This window comes from Lissotriton vulgaris, chromosome 5, assembly GCF_964263255.1.
Source record: "Lissotriton vulgaris chromosome 5, aLisVul1.2, whole genome shotgun sequence".
In the NCBI taxonomy this organism is placed as follows: Eukaryota; Metazoa; Chordata; class Amphibia; order Caudata; family Salamandridae; genus Lissotriton; species Lissotriton vulgaris.
The window spans coordinates 83,153,861-83,173,112 of NC_141693.1; the positions used below are offsets into that span (position 1 = coordinate 83,153,861).

A 19,252-nucleotide genomic window follows, 5' to 3' on the forward strand; every position below is an offset into this window, starting at 1 on the left:
TTTAATGTTCTAGTTCGCCTTAACATGGGTGGGATGACACCTCTTGCACTAACCAGAAGAGAATGAACATCATTGTAATACATATATCAATGGTCACTGTGCACAGTCATTTTGGGGGTAGTATTCACATTGATAGGGCTAGGGTGTGAGGGCAACAGAGTGTTTTATCAGCATGACCTGGGGCAAACCAGGTTAACAATAGTTGTATGAATGTTTTCTTTTTTTAGGTCAGTGGGTTAATAATAATCAATTTTTGTAAAGTGCAAGCATATCACCCTTAAAGGTTTCAAGGCGGGGATCGAACCGTGATCCCCATGCTCGGAGTCAGCCGCTCTGGCCACTGCACCACACCTCTCCCTGAGAGAATACATGAAAATAAACAATAATCATTGATATAAGAAAACACCTTTTCTAAATCCAGTTTGGTAAGTTACCTCTAATGTTGTAAGGCACTTTCCATTTTCACAATCCCAAACCTTCACCTGTTTAAAAATAAGACAAATAAAAAACTTAGTTAACATTGAAAATAATGATACACATATATTTGATGAGTAAGAATCATACACCAGGAGAAATGCACCCACAGGTTTGCTTTGGATACACACTGGGGCCAGGTGAGTGTATTTAGTACTAGTAGAATTCATTGATGTTTTTCTTCAACTGTAGCTTGCTTTTTTTGGTGCTTTATACTGTTCATCTGCTCTTTCTAAGCCTGTATGTAACGTGTATATCGACAGGCGATGTAGAGCTAACTTGGTGATTATTTCTTTGCTACTCTTGATGCTGAGTTTCTCTCCTTCACAGAACACAGCGATTTCCGTATATTGAAACAGAGTTTTCTTTCCATAAGATTGCCAAATAGGTTTCTAGGCTCCGCCATGTTTCTAGGATAGTGCTTTCCTGTCGCACATCATTTCCTGTAGGTGGTCTAGTACATTTGCTCCCCTAGAAAGCATCGATTTGGGAAATAAAAAAGTGTGTACTGTGACATGGAATGGATTGGGAAATTACTTGGTGCTAGGACACAGTTATTAAATTGAAAATGGATTAGGTGGGGGAACTGACCCTAACGGGTTAAGTATAACGATGAACATCAAATCTGTAATAACACCTGCTGACAATTCTACCTATTTAAATCCCAAGGTGAAAAGAGGATAAACTATCACATTCATTGAAAAAACTTTCAGGAGTCTAATGGAGAAAGTTCCCATTTTTGGGTTACATACATATTTTGAGTCATAGGGCCTCATTAGGATGGCGGGCGGGCGTATCGGAAAACAGGACCGCCCGCCATAAGGGCAGGGGTCCGGGGCTGCCATTAGGATGTGCCCGCCACAGTGGCGGGCACATCCTGTATTCTCAGCATTGTGGCGGGCGGTGCTCTCTGCACCGCCCGCCACAATGCTGACAATACATCCCAGCATTTTCATTTGCAAAGCGGCAGGCACCGCGTGGTGCCTGCCGCTTTGGAAATGAAAATGAAGGGGGGTACCACAGGTACCCCCCATGTGCACCCCCCACTCACCTTCACTCTGGGGGCCCCCAGAGTGAAGAACGCCTGCCTTTCCGTGGCGGCAGGCATTGCACTCTTGCCATCGTAATATGGCTGGCGGTGTCTAATAGACACCACCACCATATTAAACATTTTCCATGAGGGGGCGTGGCTAAGGCGCCGATGTAGGTGGAAGCGGGACTCCGGAGCTCCTCCGTGCCCGCCTCGCACCACCGCATATCCTGAACCCCGGCTCGCACCCAGACCCCTCAAAAATACATAGGAGGGCAACGGGGGCACGCAGGGTGAGTTTGGAGGACTGGGGGCCCCTGTGTGCACCCCCACTGGACTTAACAATTCGAGCGCGGCTCCCGGAGAGGAGAGCGCCCAAAATGGCGGCCGCCGTCCTGCCCTGATGTGCCTGGCGGCTGACTCCAGGAGGCGAGGAAGGACCCCCTGACGCGGTGACGACTGACCGCTGGCCGGCGGAGAACCCCCGGAGACCGGACAAAGGTGAGGGGACCTGGCTGGCGCACTCGCGGGTGACGCTGGAGGACGGGAGTCGGCGGCCATGCCTGACCCTAAAATGGCGCTGGCGGTGACCGAGTGACCGCGTTGGCGGCCGGCGACAGAGCCCCTGGAGCTGCGTGGGCCGCTGGACCAGCGCACAACACACGACCCGACCTCCTGGTGGCGGCGTTGGGGGGTGCGCGAGGACACTGGCCGTCAGGGAGAGCGGGGTTTGAGGGACTGACTGCCCTTCCCCCCCCCCACCACGAGGCGCCTACCTAGGCTGGGTGGCTGTCTGCGGAGCTGTGGGGGCCGAGTGGAGGCCTGGACCTACGAGGGGCACCTGTCCTGATATCCCGGTGACGGTCTTGCCAGGGAGCCTGTGCCACTGTGGATTGGCAGCACGCGCACAAGGGGGACGAAGAGGGGAACGGGAGACGAGGTGCTGACTCCCCACCCCTATGAGTCACTGACGCTCCGGGCGGGAAGAGGTGCCTACCTGACCGGGGGCGTCCGAGCACAGCGGACCAGGTACTCATCGGTGACTACCCTGCCTTAGCCTTCTAGGAGCCCGGACCAGGGGCACTGGTGCCACACGACGCCGGCGGAGACTCGCCCTTGAACTGGACCCCACGAGACGCAGGCCCAGTGGTCGGAAGGCACGGCGGGCCTGAGGCGGACCAAGGACGGAGAGGGGGAACATCGGTGGCCACCGCAGGGGCGCTTGACGATCACTGCCCGCCAGGATGGTGCGGGGCAACAGCAGGAAGAAAGGCTTCGAGGCCCTGAGACAGGACGACCCGGGGCACCTCGTCGAGGACGACCCGCCGGGGGAAGGGGCCGGGAGCTCGACCCGCCCACGGGATCCCTCTCTGGGGGACATAATGCAGGCGATTGTGGCGTCGCGGGAGGCGCTTGAGAAGCGCATGGACACCATAGGGTCGGACCTAATCCTGTTGAAGGACGACCACAGGAAACTGAAGGAGCGGGTGACGACCTCAGAGGTGGCCCTGAAAAACTTGCCAGGGGACGTGGCGGAGCTCAAAACGTCATTGGCGGAAATGGCCCAGAAGGTGCGGGTCCTGGAGCTCCGAGCAGAGGACAGTGAAGGACGCTCTCGGCGCAATAACCTCCGCCTGGTGGGGGTCCCTGAGAACGCAGAGGGGCGGGATGCGGTCACCTACCTGGAGGGCTGGCTACGATCCGAGGTGGCCCCGGAGGGACTCTCGCCGTTCTTTGCCATTGAGCGCGCGCACAGGGTCCCTGCGCGTCCCCCCAAACCGGGGGTGCCTCCGCGCCCGATTGTGCTGCGGCTTCTGCACTTCAGAGACAGAGACCATATACTGCGGAGGGTGAGGGAAATCCCGGACCTGAGAATAGACAACAGCAGGGTCATGGTCTTTCCGGACTTCACCAGAGATGTGCAGAAGCAGCGTGCCTCCTTCCTGGCGGTCAAACGGAAATTGAGATCACTGCACCTGCCCTACGCTATGCTGTTCCCGGCGCGGCTGCGGGTGGTCGATGGAGAACGCACTCACTTTTTCCTGACGCCGCAGGAAGCTTGGAGTTGGTTGGACGCGAGAGGGGAGCCGGGCACGGGCCCTACGCCGCAGACCCCCCCCAGGAGACACTCCGCGGAAGCGACACCGACGCGACGATCTGGCTCCCCAACGGGCTGGCAGCAGGAGCGAGCCAAGGCGGTGCAAGCGGTGGCGGCCATCAGCCAGGGGGACGCCAGCCCCTCCAGCAGCGCATCTGAGCAGTCGAAGGACAGCACTCCCAGCCCTGGCTCCAGCAGTGGGCACGAACATTCTGAGACGGACCTGCCGGTGGTGACCCCCCAGACAGCGGAAGGTATCCTTGGCTGAGACGGTTCGTGAGACATTGGCCACACAAGTAAGACAATGGGACATGCAGGTGGGGGGGGGGGGACCGCTACTGGACGCTCTGCAGTGGGATGCGGATGCCCCCCCGGGACTTCGCACTGGCACCGTGGGGGACGGGGAGAGTCGGGGGGTCTCTCCTGATTGTTGTTAGGGGTAGTGGGGCGGGGGCGGGGGGCTTCGGACCTGTCTGGAGCCGGCATCGCTGCCACTCCAGCCCTACTATGTAGTGATACGCTCTTTGATTCTTGAGTTTGGATGGGGTTTCCACGTTGGTTGTCTGTCCGGGGGTGTGGGAGTTGGGGTAGTTTGATTATGCAGGTTGGGGGGGGGACGGGGGGGGGGGACCTAGGCGTGCTGGGGGGGTTGCCGGGAGAGTGAGTGGAGTGGATGGGGCTTGGCAGACTTCGCCATGGGATCCGACTTAGGCTATAGATGTCTCACATGGAACGTGAGGGGGATGCACTCGATGCACAGGCGTCATAAGATCCACTCCTATCTGGTCAGGCGGGGCATACACATTGCCTTCCTTCAGGAAACCCATCTGCTGGACAAAGAAGGGAGGGCACTGCAGCGGCGCTGGAGGGGGCAGGTCTTTCACACCGGCTACTCCGCTTATGCTAGGGGGGTGGCCATCTGGGTGCGGGCGGGGATTCCCTACCAATGCACACAACAGGTGATTGACCCAGAGGGGAGATACATAATGGTGCGTGGCAAGCTGGACGGGAGGGACCTTAACCTGGGTTGCATATATGCCCCAAATGTGGACCAACCTGCATTCCTAGCACTACTGTCCAATAAACTAGCTCAGTTTCTGGTGGAACCCTTGCTCCTGGGCGGCGACTTTAACAGCGTGGCAGACGTTAACCTGGATAGATCCCACCCTCCCCTTCCGAATGCACCAGCTGGTAAACTTGCACTCGCGCGCTCGGCCTGGCAGCGCCGATGGGGACTGGTTGACTCCTGGAGGGCTAACCACCCGTCGGACAGGGACTACTCCTTCTTCTCCGCTCTCCACGAGCTACATGTCCGCATTGACGCCTTACTAGGCTCGCAAGACGTGCACGCGGAGGTGTGCCACAGTGAGTATCTCACGCGCTCGATCTCGGACCACAACCCGCTCCTCGTGCGGCTGCGCTGGTCGCAGCTCCGCCCGAGGATCCCGGCTTGGAAGCTCCGCCCTGAGGCACTGGACGATCAGCTCTTCCGTGCCACGATTGCCTCGGGCATTGAGGCATATTTCCAGGAGAACGCGGGTACGGCGGGGTCAGCCGCGACGGAATGGGACGCCTTCAAATCGGTACTTCGGGGCCAGTGCATTGCAACGGCTCGGGAGTGCGGAGAACGCTACTGGAAGACATCGAGAGGGAGGACGAGACCCTGCGGAGACTGGAGAGGGCGAGACCTGAGCGGCCGGACACCCACGAGGCCCTGCTAGGGGCGCGAGAGGCGGTGGCGGCGACAGTGGAGCGTCTCCGATGCTTTGACTACAAGGCCTACCTCACGCGAGCGCACTCGGAACGCGACAAATCGGGGGCTCTCCTGGCCTGGCTGGCCAACCCGTCCCGCCGAAGCTCGGTCATTCTTGAGCTCCGAGACCAGGCGGGGGCGGCGAGGTTTGATCAACAGGGAATTAACGCATTGTTTTATGACTACTACACAGAGCTCTACCGCAGCAGGGTCCTCCCGTCGGCGGAGGAGTTTAGGGCCTTTCTGGAGGGTCTTGACCTACCGGTGCTGGAGGAGGGGATCGCAAAGCGACTTGGGGACAAGATTGAGGAGAGGGAGGTACGGGTTGCCATCAAGAGCATGGCAAGAAATAAGACGCCGGGCACCGATGGATTCCCGACGGAATTCTACCTCACCTACACGGATCTCCTAGCGCCCCGGCTGACGTGGGTATACAACGAGTCGAGGCGGCTGGGCTGCCTCCCTGCGACCACGAGAGAGGCGCTGATAGTCCCCCTACTGAAGCCGGGTAAGCAGCCATGGGACAGGGCAGCGTATCGCCCACTGTCCATGCTCAACCTGGACTATAAGATTCTGAGCAAGATCTTGGCGACGCGTTTGCTCCCTCACATGCCCATGCTGGTACATGCGGACCAATCGGGCTTCATCCCGGCCCGCAATACAGCGCTTAACGTGCGGCGACTCCTGCACATACTAGAGGCCGACACCTACGACGGGGATGAGGCAGTGGTGTTTGCTGTCGACATGGAGAAGGCCTTCGACAGCCTGGAATGGCCGTATCTCTTCCATGTTTTGCGAGCGCTGGGCCTTGGCGAAGGCTTCGTAGATTGGACGAGGCTGCTCTATACGAACGCGACGGCAAGGGTCAGGACGGGGAGGATCATCTCTGAGATGTGCGGAGTGGGCAGGGGCACCCGTCAGGGTTGCCCTCTTTCCCCCCTGCTGTTTGCCTTAGCCGTCGAGCCGCTTGCGGCTCGGGCCCGGCTGGGGCAGGCGTATCGGGGCCTGGACGTCTATGGTCAAGACCACCACATCGCACTATACGCAGATGATCTGCTGATGTTCCTGGCGGATTCGGCGGACTCCCTGCGAGGAGCTAAGGCCCTCCTGCAATCGCTGGGTAGAATCTCGGGCCTCCGAGTGAACTGGGAGAAGTCCCACCTATTCCCGGCCCGCCCACGGAGGGCATGCCCGCAAACTACAGAGGGAGTGACCTGGGAAGAGAGGAGCCTGCGATACCTTGGCACCTCGATCTTCCATGACAGAGCCGATATCCTTGAGGGTAATATCGGTACGGCGATACGGCACACTAGAGAGAATTTCGACTTTTGGGGCACGCTCCCATTGTCGCTCATGGGCAGGGTGGCGTTGCTCAAGATGGTAACCCTCCCGCGGCTGCTTTACTTCTTCGGGACCCTCCCGATCTGGATCCCGGCGAGCTACTTTCGGCGGCTGCGATCGATGGTCATCGGCTTCCTGTGGGGGACGGGAAGGCGCAGGGTGGCCCATGCCACGCTTCTCCGCCCTAGGGCGGACGGAGGTCTAGCGGTGCCGGACTACGAGCTCTACTACTTAGCGGCGCAGCTGCAATGGCTGACACAATGGGTGGCTCGGGCCAGGAGGGGGGAGGATGGAGCAGGAGAACCGGCGGGTCCGGTCCAGGTGTTGTCCCGGATTGTCCTGGGACTTCCGATGGGGGATTTCCACCTCACCCAGGAGTTTGCGACGGCCCGGAAATGCTGGAACAGGTATCGCCGGAGATGCGGTGTTACGGTTCCTTACGCACCAGAGATCCCGCTTAGACTCTGCAGGGCGCTTCCGCACGGAGGCTCGTGGCGCGGGCTGAACGGCTGGGACCAGCAGGGGCTGTCATCCATAGGTGACCTGTACGAAAATGGAGTGATGTTGCCCTTCGACCTCCTGCAGGACCGCTTCGAACTGGCGGGTGGGGACTTCCTTCTACATGCGGCTTTAACGGCGGCGATCCGCAAACACTGGGGGGCGGGCATCTCGGAGCCACCATTGTCCCTGGGGTGTCAGTACGTCGTGATGATGGCAGGGACGGTCAAAGCGGTCACGTGCCTGACTCGACGCATGGTCTCGGAATCCACCGCTCCGCTGCTGACCCTGAAGACGAAATGGGAGGCCGACCTGGCGACTGAGATCCCCGAAGAGGCCTGGAATGGTATACTGGAGGGGGCCCGGAACGGCACGCGCAACGCAAGGTTCCAGCTGGTGCACTTTTATGTCCTACATAGGGCGTATCTGACCCCTGATAAATTACATAAGTACTTCCCGGCTCACCCAGCGTCCTGTCCGCGCTGCCCGGCGGATCCCGCAGACTTCCGACACATGTTCTGGTCCTGTCCCGAGCTGGGGCCCTTCTGGGGGGAGGTGGTGGAGGTTCTGAGGGAGGTGACGGAGAGGGACCTGCAACTCACCATGGCACATTGCATACTACACTGGTTCCCACACACATCAAAGAACAAAGTCACTAGTAAGTTCCTGGACTTGGGGCTTCTCCTGGCGAAGCGGGCCATTACGTCCCAGTGGAAGGCGTCCCGGGGCCCCGTAGTAGAGCGCTGGAAGGCTGAACTGCTTAAATGGGCTAGATGTGAGGGTGAGCTTCGCCTGCGAGCTGCGCTCAGGATAGACAATGACTTGGCACTGGAGAGAGCCAGGGCGTGGGAGGGGCTGGTCCTAGATCTCACGCTCCTGGACGTGGAGGAGGAGGAATCCCCAGTACATAGCCCGGCTCCAGAGGGACGCCTGCCTGACGGGGGGCGGCATAGACCCGCTCGGCTATTGCACTGCCCTTGCGTTCCATTGAGATGATTTACGGATGATTGCAGACGAATCCTGGTACCATGCTTCGGGTCTGATCTTGGTGACAAGGTTGAGAGTTCAATTAGGTGATACTCTGGCACGCCTGGGGGGGTGGGGGGGCTGGGTAGGGGGCAGGGAGAGTTGGGGGGGGGGGGAATCCTGGACGGGGAAGGCGGGGTAGGAAAAGTTGAGGGGGGTTAGGGGAAGGGGAGGGGGGTATGTTCACGGGAGTTGCACAGAAACTCTTGGCTTCAACTGGACTTGGGACAGGGGAGAGGGAGTGTTAGGTCCGAAAAGCAGCGCTGCCGTTTCCCATCCACTTGTTGGCTGTAGCCATGCACAGAATGCTCCAGCGCAGTTCCCTATGTACCTGCGACTTTGCCGCTCGACCTCCGGGGTGCGAGCTGAATGGCTGTGTGATACTGGGGAGTGGGAGCGGAGCTCACACGGAGCGTCAAGGGGAATGGCATAAATTGTACTGTATACTTATCTATCATTGCTGCAATAAAAAGATATTTACAAAAAAATTAAACATTTTCCACCCCGGCCGCAAGGCGACCGGGGCGGAAAAGTGGCAGGCGGTGTTTTCTTCCACCGTGGTCTCCCCGCCATACTAATATGGCGGGGGGAATACAGGGAAGGATGGCGGGGGGATTGCCCCCGCCAGGCAGGCGGTGGCTACCGCCAGCCTGGCAGGGGCAATCCGCCCGGACTCCTAATGGGCCCAATAGATTTTGATGTTAGCCGTGGATGCATTAGGGACAATTTTGGGATGTTTTTGTTTGTTTAAAAATGCTTTATTTGATGTAAATATGAACATAAAATAGAGATAAAATTCAATTTCTAGAAGTAATAAAACACAATTCAACACATTCTCTATATATATATATTACCTTACTTACCACTTGGCAGTTTTAGTTAGGTCTGCTTTTCCGTAGAAAGAGCGTTTTTTCTAATAACTATGGCCCCGTTTGATGAATCTTCACAAAACTTTATAAATACATGTTCACCCCCCTCAACTCCTAACCTGAAAAGTTTCGGAGTAATCTGTCAAGCGGCGGCAGAGAAAAAAGAGGTGTCCCATGCATTTTCCATAAATGTCTTTAATATGGAATTACACCAAATTTGCAAGGAAGCTAGATTTGGTCCTCAGATTGTGCTTTTTGTGATTTGGTGTATATCTGTTCAGTAGTTTTGGAGAAATTAAGGTTAAAAAATAATTGTATATCTGTACAGTTGCGTCTGCGAGAGTCTTGAAAGTCTCTCGTGGGGCGGCAATTTAAAAGTAGAGCGTTCTGACTGGCCCTGGGAGCTTTTTTTTCCTTAGGCTATCTCGCTCCAATGAGAGTCACACTCCCTCGGGAGCAAGAGCTCTGACTAGCTGCCAGCAACATGAGAAAAATGCTATGCTGCTAGCAGCCATTACAAAACTCAAGGACTTAGACCCCTGTCTTGAAGTTAAAAAAACATAATAATATAAGGGGGCAGGGTAGGGATACCCTGACCCCCTATACCCACGGGGCAAAAAATGATGCAACACTGCAGGACTCCAGCGAGATCAGAAAAAAAATGGCAGCCGGGCTGCATTTATGAGGCTTATGCCCCAGGGAGCCCACCCCCAGGGCTGTATTTATAAAGGGGAGATGGGCTGTGTTGCCCCCCCTCTGCAGGGGACCCACCCCCAGGACGAAACCTATTTAAATGGGGAGGGAGGCTGCACAGACCCACCTCGCTGAGCCTCTAAAGGTCTGAAACTTGACGAAATGGGGAAGGGGGCTGAGCGGGCCCCCAACCCGAGCCAATAATGGTCCAGCATCCTTCGGGTTGCAGTTTCTGTGCCTGCAGCAGCATGGACAGGGAAACCAATGTTTGCGCTCACTTGATGGGAGCATTTCTGAAATTCCCACCAAGTGGGACCAAACACCAAGTCTGCTCCAAGCAGGCGGGAGCTTTGAAAATGCTCACGCCCGATGGGAGCAGACTTTTGATCAGTGCGGGCAGGGAAATACATCAAAATATTGCTCCCGCCCGCAGGGAGCAGCATTACTAGCTGCATTCAGGGAGCTGACTGGGTGTGCGGGGGCCTTGGGGCTCCCAACACTGCCCCAAACGAGAGTATGATAGGTGACCTAGGTGGGCACCCACCTTTTTACAAATGCGGTCCTGGGGCCAATAATGGCTCGGGGAAGGGGGTCGCGTGGCCACCTTTCCCTTTTAACATGGAACCTGAGGGATGGGGTTTCTAAATAGGCTTGTGATGGAGGCCATATGGCCCCCTCCTCTTCTTGATATATATTTGGCCCTGGGGATGGGGTCCCCAGGGTTATTAAGACTCAGGAAGGGAAGCCTTGCAGTCCCTTTCCCCTAAATAAATAGAAGGCCCGAGGATGGGATCCCCATGCGGCCCCACTCCCCTACATTAAAAAAAAGGCCCTGGGGGAGGGGTTCCCATGGACTACTAATGCTCTGGGAGGGGGGTCACACAGCTCCTCCCTCCTTAATTACAGAAAATTCCCTGTGGATGGGGTAACCTAGTTCTAATAAGGTTCGGGAGGGAGGTCAAGTGACCCACCTCCCCTTTGAAAAAAGACCCTGGTGTATGGGGTCCCTAGGACCATGCCCTGTGGCCAACACCCACCATGCACAGCTCAAGGACATCTGCAGTGTGAGGTTGCCTGCCTTTGGGGAGGTTGGCCACAGGGTCTGGTCGCAGGCCAGGGCTTGTGGCCAACCCCCACAGTCCACGACTGAAGTCTGTGCGCAGCGTGGGGTTGGCTTCATGTAGGGGGTTGGAAAAAGGCTTGGCAGCAGACTAGGCCCTCTGACCAACCCCCTGCCATGCACGGCCAAAGGCCCTGCCCCTTGTGGGGTTGACTGCTTTTACAGTGGCTGGTCACATGCCTTGGCCGCACACTAGGCCTTGTGGCATACCCTGCAGCTGCGCACAGCTGGTTGGCTGCATGTGGGGGGTTGGCAACAGGCCCTGCAGCCAACCCTCTGCCGAACACGGTCTTTGGCAGGAGTTGGATATATGTATTGTAATTAAATATTACTTCAGGTTAAAAGAAAACTAGAAATTCACTGAAACAAAGGTAACATTATAGGTAGGTGTGAAAAAGATATGTTTTTTTAAACCTTTAGAAGTTCACGGAAAAAAACAAAGGTTAAATTAATGTTATAGTTAAGTGAATTTGTCAGTGACAACATTAATGTTTTGAACTAAAATAAAAACACAGAAATTCACCAGGTATAGTTAGAAGAGCAAACTATAACTTGCGCCCCCGCCATGCACTGCTTATGACCTCACATATGACACCACTCATGACATGTTCTATGACATCATTTGACATTTGACATCTCAAATGATATCATTGATGATATCACTGATGATATCAGCTCATCATCTTTTGTATACATTGCTCTATAAATGGGTATACCATTAGAGTTATAAAAGTAAGTGCATAATTGTTCAGAATAATACATATATCTATATCGAGATATCTAAAGATGTATTAACATATTAGTGTAATCTGTAAAACCAGTTAATAATTGAAAGAACCCTAGGTAAAGAAAAATAAAATAAAAACATTTATTAAAAAAAATAATTATATAAAGATAAAAAGAAGTATAGAGAATAAAGAAAGACAGAAAGAGTGAGAAAAGAGAAAGCACAAAAGAGAGTTAATATAGCCTTATAGCCCGCCGTAGAGGGCTATACCGGCTATTAAAGGCCCTCTCCAGCGTTAAAAGCCCCGAGCCGAAGGCGAGGGCCTTTAACAAGGGAGAGGGACTTTAATAGCGGTATAGCCCTCTACGAAGGGCTATAAGGCTATTAGAACATTCTGTCACTAGAGGACAGAATGTTCTAACAAAAAAACAAAGCCTTTTGGGAGCGCGAGGGGATTGGAATCCCCTCAGGTTCCCTGAAGCCTTTGTTCACAGCCAGAGCTGTGAACAAGGAAACATTGGAATGTTGGAGCTCCAGGCTTATACCAGCCATTATCAGCCCGGAGCACTCCATTGTTTTCAATGGAGCTCCCAACATTCCAATGTTCTAATATCTAATAGTACACAGTTCAGCTAATATATACAGGTGCAATTATAATATTCATTTAAATAACTATTCAAAAACCAGAGAAAAAGAACAAAATCTTTGACATCTCTTACTGAAGAAAACATATAGAATATTTTGAGTGAATAATACAGCACCTAAACCTAATGCCGGAGGTTTATAAACCTCTACCACAACTGGAACAATGCCTGGTTACTGGACTGTGTTTTTGAATTTGTCTGACATCTTGAATTTAACATAGGCAAGGGTTACAAATGAACCAGTCAACCGTGACACATGATGGTAATTTGAGTAATTTAAATGTTGCTGCACTGCAGAGGGGCATTACCATCTCGTCATATCCTGCCGAGGCCAATAGAATCCCATCCTTGGAGAATGACAAGCTCTTCAGCCAGCCCAGATGTCCTGCCAGCAGGAAGATGAGTGTGCCCTTGTTAGGATTCCACACACGCGCGGTTTTGTCCCAGGAACCAGTGGCCTACAGAAAGAAAAGAGGATCAGTAAATTGACATACTGTTTGTGCATGTAGGTACCATACAGAAAAGGGGATTTGTCTCACTTAAAAAAAAATTTGACGATGGTTCCAAATAAAAAAATAAATCCTATATTAGTCTTGTATGTTATTTAAAATGTATGATGGATAAGGAAGCAGTTAATCTGTCAAAGTTACCCACATCTCTAGGCCACAATGTTTGCTCTGAAGCAGCCCAAGCGTTTAGTTGAAAAAACGTTGCATTCTGTAGCTTGTCACTTTGCTTTTCTAAATATACGCCTCTGAGGACAACCACACAGAGTTTGTCTGTTAGGACTTTAGTTACAGGTGAGCATGGTAACATGGGGCTAGTGGACTGTTATGATATTTCACATTTACATCAGCATTCTAGGTTTCGCTATGCGTTTGACATGATGTTAGATTATGTATTGCCAAGACAGGTTTGAGTTTGACCTCCACCACTCATGGTTAAAAGTCACCATATGGCTTTTGTTGGGTTGACCATTGACCTTAGAAAAGGAGTTTGATGATATCCATCCAAAACCACCATCTCAGTAAAATATACATTAGTGTGTTTTGATTGATCCTCCTACCAGCGAGTGGGGACAATTCGTGGGCCTGGGGTCTTGGTTTCCCACCCATTCCCAGTTCAGGTACTTGTAGAAGATTCAGTAAGGAAGCCTCAGTAATTCCTAAGTGTCAGGGTATAGTGTTGAGTGGGTCCTTTAATGTTTTCAAAGTACGTCGGTAGAGACGCTTATAACAGATTCTTTACTTATGAGAAATAATATATTCACTGAACATTGGCATTATTGCATTTTATTGTGTTTTGGTGTAAAATATACGTGTGAATTGCCCCCGACGACCGCAGTGAGCTGCTTCTCCCTGCAGAATCAATTGCCTGAAACAAAGCCGTTCTCAGGGCTCCCGGTCACTCTTGCAATCCCCCTCGAGGCGCAGAACTACGGGCGCCATCTTGAAACGGGGCCTGGACAGCGCTCTAGTGGCTGGGCGATTTGGGCTCACTCGCTATAAAAGAGCCTCACACTGTCCCTTCCCATATTGATTGATTGCACTAACTCCTGAGGCGGAAGCCGGGAGGTTAGAATTCTAGTAGCAGAATAATTGTTACTTTCCATTTTTGAGCACTGCACTTTGAAAATGAATAGCGCTTTTTAAACATTGGCATTATTGCATTTTATTGTGTTTTGGTGTAAAATATACGTGTGAATTGCCCACGACGACCGCAGTGAGCTGCTTCTCCCTGCAGAATCAATTGCCTGAAACGAAGCCGTTCTCAGGGCTCCCGGTCACTCTTGCAATCCCCCTCGAGGCGCAGAACTACGGGCGCCATCTTGAAACGGGGCCTGGACAGCGCTCTAGTGGCTAAGCGATTAAGGGCCCACTCGCTATAAAAGAGCCTCACACTGTCCCTTCCCATATTGATTGATTGCACTAACTCCTGAGGCGGAAGCCGGGAGGTTAGAATTCTAGTAGCAGAATAATTGTTACTTTCCATTTTTGAGCACTGCACTTTGAAAATGAATAGCGCTTTTTAAACTTTGGCATTATTGCATTTTATTGTGTTTTGGTTTAAAATATACGTGTGAATTGCCCCCGACGACCGCAGTGAGCTGCTTCTCCCTGCAGAATCAATTGCCTGAAACGAAGCCGTTCTCAGGGCTCCCGGTCACTCTTGCAATCCCCCTCGAGGCGCAGAACTACGGGCGCCATCTTGAAACGGGGCCTGGACAGCGCTCTAGTGGCTGGGCGATTTGGGCCCACTCGCTATAAAATGAAGCCCTCTTTCCGTCCGCGCAGCAGGCGGGCGCAGCGGGCGGGCGCAGCGGGCGCGCCAATGGCGCGCCGGAGACGCGCCAGAGGCAAGCCCGTCTGGGCCAGGCCGGGCACAGGGCCACCCACTATGCCCATTTTACTTAATCACCGGATCAAATATTCACGAGATCACCTTTTACAATACAGCACGGCTGCCTCCCCTCTCATCCCACCACCTTCGCTTCAGGGTGAGTCCATTTGGAAAGCTAATCGCCGTATGCCAAAATATGTCAGCCTGGCTCTGCTTAACTGTAGATCTGCATCCAAACATTCCATAGAGATCAACGTGTTGATCCAAGATATTAAGCTAGACATACATTTCCTCACGGAAACTTGGTTGACGTCTCATTCCGAGGCAGATATTGTCAACATGTTACCTCACGGCTATGTAATACAGTACCAGAACAGAACAAAGGGAAAAGGAGGCGGTTTAGCGATCGTGCACAGAGACAACCTTACATGCAGGACACAAGAGGGAGGAATTGAGGATTGCGAAAGCGTCCACTTTTCCTTCCAAATCACTCCTAACAAATCCCTCTCGGGTATTCTTATATACCGCCCGCCCGGTAGTCTAGGAAATTTTGTCGGATCACTGCTAGAGTCCACAATCTCTTCCTGCACCTCGACCTCCAATTTCATCCTACTAGGAGATCTAAATCTGCATTTTGAGGATAGCACAGATATAATTGCTAGCGACCTCATTTCAGAATTAAAGGCATTCGACCTCTATTTAAAAAACTCAGAGGCAACGCATGCCAAAGGACACCTTTTAGACCCAGTTTTTGCCAACTTCCCTAAGATAGAAATTTTACCCTCACTCCCTCTTCCATGGTCTGATCACTTGCTTATCCCGTTCACATGGCAAACCAATATAGACACCCCCCAAATTCAAATATCTAGAGAGCAGGATAGAATATGGTGAAAACTCTCACTCGAGAACTGGACCCAGGAATTAACACAATCTGCCCCTCCCGCAGACCCTGACCCCGTGAAAGCAGACAAAAATTTTACTAGATGGCTCACCTCCACCCTGGATGTAGTCGCACCCAAGAAAAATCTAAAGAAAAAAAGCAAAATCTTCAAATCTCCATGGTATTCCCAAGAATTGAGGAACCTAAGAAAAATCTGTAAAATCCAAGAGCGGAAATGGAGGAAAGATTGGGATCCCCTCAACAAAGAGGAATACAAAAAAGCAATGAGGACTTATAAATCAGCCCGAAAAACAGCCCAAGCCTCCTTTTTTGAAGAAAAAATTAAATCTGCCTCTAACTCGTCCCGGGAGACCTATAAAATAGTCAAAGAGTTACTTAAAATCCCTAACCCCCTTCAATTCAGGAACCCACAGTTGCTAGCTGCAACCAAGTAGCAGCCTTCTTCCAGAATAAAATAACAAACATCTTACAAGCCCTTCCGCCAAAATCTGATGACAATCCCCCTGCGGCCCTGCTGCCCTCAACCATAGGCCCGACCTTGGACAGTCTTAACCAGCTGTCCAATGAAGACTTCCTGAAAGCTCTATCAGGCATGAAAAGTGGTTCACCGAATGACCCAGCCCCTATTAACATCATCAAACAAGTCGGACCTACCATCTCGCATTTGGCCACCAACCTTATCAATGCTTCACTTAGCCAAGGAGTGGTCCCCCCCAGTTGGAAACACGCAATAGTTAAGGCATTACAGAAAAAACCAGGACTTGACCCTCAAGACCTTTCTAACCTTCGACCAATCTCTCTTTTGCCTGGCATAAGTAAGATTGCAGAGAAGGCCGTCAATCAGCAATTGTCGGCTTTCCTTGAATCCAACAATCTCCTTCGCCCCTCACAAACAGGTTTCTGCCCGGGTCAGGGGACCGAGACCGCTCTTCTGAAAGTGGTCGAAGAAGCTAGGTGCATCTTGGATTCAGGAGGATCGGCTCTACTGATCCTCCTGGATCTAAGCGCTGCATTTGACACAGTGGATCACAAGATCCTGATCCAGCGACTCCTCAACCTAGGGGTGAGAGACACGGCACTATGTTGGCTCACATCCTTCCTTAAGGACAGAACCTTCCAGGTCTGTGAAGGGAATGTGCGATCCAAATCTTTCCCCCTCCAGTGTGGGGTTCCGCAGGGCTCTTCACTGAGCCCTACATTGTTTAACATCTACATGGTCCCCCTGGAGGATGTGGTCATTCCCTTTGGGATCAAAGCCGTCACATATGCTGATGACACCCAAATGGTTGTTTTGTTTTCTTTAGAAAGTGATAAACTTAGAAACCTGCATGACTGTCTTGAAGGAATCCATAACTGGATGTGTGACTCAAGGCTTAAACTAAATGGCTCTAAAACTGAGCTCATGCTGCTGGGACACCAAACAACATCCCTCCCCATTGCTATGGGGCCATCATGCTTAGGAACCCTTCCACAACCCAAGACAGAACTCAAAAGCTTGGGTTTCTGGCTGGAGCAAGACCTCTCTCTGAAAACGCAGGCCAAAAAGACGGCTGGTACCTGTGTGGGCCTACTCCGCTCTGTCAGGAAGATTCTTCCATTACTCCCCACACAGTCTCAAAAATTGCTTATTCAAGGTCTAATCTTGTCCAGATTAGACTATAGCAACGCCTTTTTCTTGGCTGCCCCAGAATCCACTATTAACATTCTTCAGCGAACTCAAAACGCTGCAGCAAGACTTCTGACAGGCACCCCTCGGAGAGCATCAGCTAAACCAGCCCTTAAGGCTCTCCATTGGCTACCGATCCGTGAAAGGATCAAATTCAAGGCCCTATGTACTACTCACACAGCTTTGCAAGGTAAAGGGCCCCCCATGCTTAAGACCATGCTCTATCCCTATAAACCTAACAGGTCCCTGCGTTCCTCCCAAGGTAACCTGGCCACTGTCCACAGAGTCAAGAAGGCCCGCACTGGAGGGCGACGCTTTTCGGTCACAGCAGCAACCCTATGGAATTCCTTGCCAACTCAGCTGCGCTCTGAACCGAACTACATGAAATTCCGGAAGCTACTTAAGACCTACCTTTTCCCGCAATAACTTTAACTCCCCTCTTCTACCCCTCTGTTTTTTTCTCAGTTGTTAACTGCAATCACAGCGTTGGGACGCTCCCGGGCAGCCATGCGCTATATAAAGCCCCCTTTCATTTCATTTCTATTGAAAGTCTCAAGAATAACAGGAATGTCAAAATACAGAAGAATACAACGCGTGGATGTCTTTTTAGAATCTTTGACTCTGATCTATCACTTCATAATCAAATCTTTTCAGCATGGTGCACATATTGTTTCCACTGTACAAGATCAATAAATCTGTGTTTTTCTTCCAACTTTACCTGTTGATCTTCTTATTCAATACCAAGTCCCCTCTTGGTTAGACTGTTATCTTCTCTGCGTAGGACTCACTCAATACGCTCTCCTGCCACTTCTTTTATTCGTCAATGCTCCCTTTGCATACTATTTTATCCACATTTAAAAATAAATACAGACAATAAAATAAAAGGTTTTCTCTCTATAAATCTGTAAAAATCAGTAAAAACGGAAAACAGGGAGCCTTACTTATGATCCTACTACACCTTTTATCTCTGATTTGGGCGTGCTGGTTCCCTAGTCTACTTTCTTCTCAATATTTTTTTCAAATGACCTAAGGGAATTCCTCCTTCCCATCACAATGATTTACTCTATCATTCTACTAGACATTAGTGTTCTGCTAGTCAGTGTCTTATGGTCCATCCTTGGCTTCCTGGTTTTGCCTCTTGCTTCAGGTTCTTTGTTGTGTACAAAAATCTTCAACAGCCTATCGGTTTACTTGAGACTTTCTCCAACACCGACAGCACTTAAAACATTTGAAAAATCATCTACTACACTCCACTCCACCTCTTCTGTAGCCCTGACGTGTTTTATTTTGAGTTGATTGAGGTTCAACTGATTTCATATCATTTTGTGCCATGGATATTTTTAACAGTGCTTTGGATAAAGGAGCTATATAAATTAAAGAAAATAAATAAATAGTAACTCGTTCAATAGAGTCTCAACCCATGATGGAGGCAGGCAGCATTGGGCTCAGTTCTTACCAGCATTCCAGTTACAGAGAAGCAAATGCAGCTGATGTTGCCCGTGTGTCCTTCAAGGGTCCTACAGCGGCCATCATTCTGCAAGTCCCAGACTTTAACCGTGTAGTCCCAAGACCCAGTGGCCTGAAAAAAACAAAGACAGATGTAACCAAAGCTCTGTTTTCACTCTGTCCCAAACACAAAATAAAGTAAAATTAATTATTGATGTTTCACAACAACACAAAGTACTGTCTGTACTTTTGGATCAAAAGGTTTAAAGAACTTTTTAACAGAGAATGACACAAATATGATAATTTTCATATAAAGCTTAAATGAAGGTAGATAAGAGATGTAGAGCGATAGTGTAGTTCATCATTGTACGCGAGGTGAAATAAAGCACTTCTTACTTCTTTTGACAAAAATTATGACGGATAGAAGTAACATTTGTATATCATATTTGTGAAGATATTTTTTTTGCATGAACTCTTCTAGTAGGTTCTGGAAAACTGTGAAGTTGGGCTTGCCAGTTATGTCCGATAAGCCTTGGTTGATGTCCTAAGTGCGCTTTCAGAGAAACTGATTCACCAAATAGCCAAGAAAGCAGAGGTGACATCATACACCCTTTGACCCACAGCTG

General features: G+C 51.3%; 1 protein-coding gene across 1 annotated transcript in view; it reads right to left on the reverse strand.

Moving 5' to 3' along the window:
• Positions 1-19,252, reverse strand: part of WDR38 (WD repeat domain 38) — a 106,331-nt gene that overhangs the window by 19,003 nt on the left and 68,076 nt on the right. The window contains exons 6-8 of the mRNA XM_086919965.1: positions 18,637-18,759; positions 12,582-12,731; positions 435-482 (exon numbers count right to left, since the gene is read on the reverse strand). Coding sequence (XP_086776091.1) covers positions 435-482; positions 12,582-12,731; positions 18,637-18,759 — 321 coding nt within the window. The remainder of the gene's footprint in view (positions 1-434; positions 483-12,581; positions 12,732-18,636; positions 18,760-19,252) is intronic.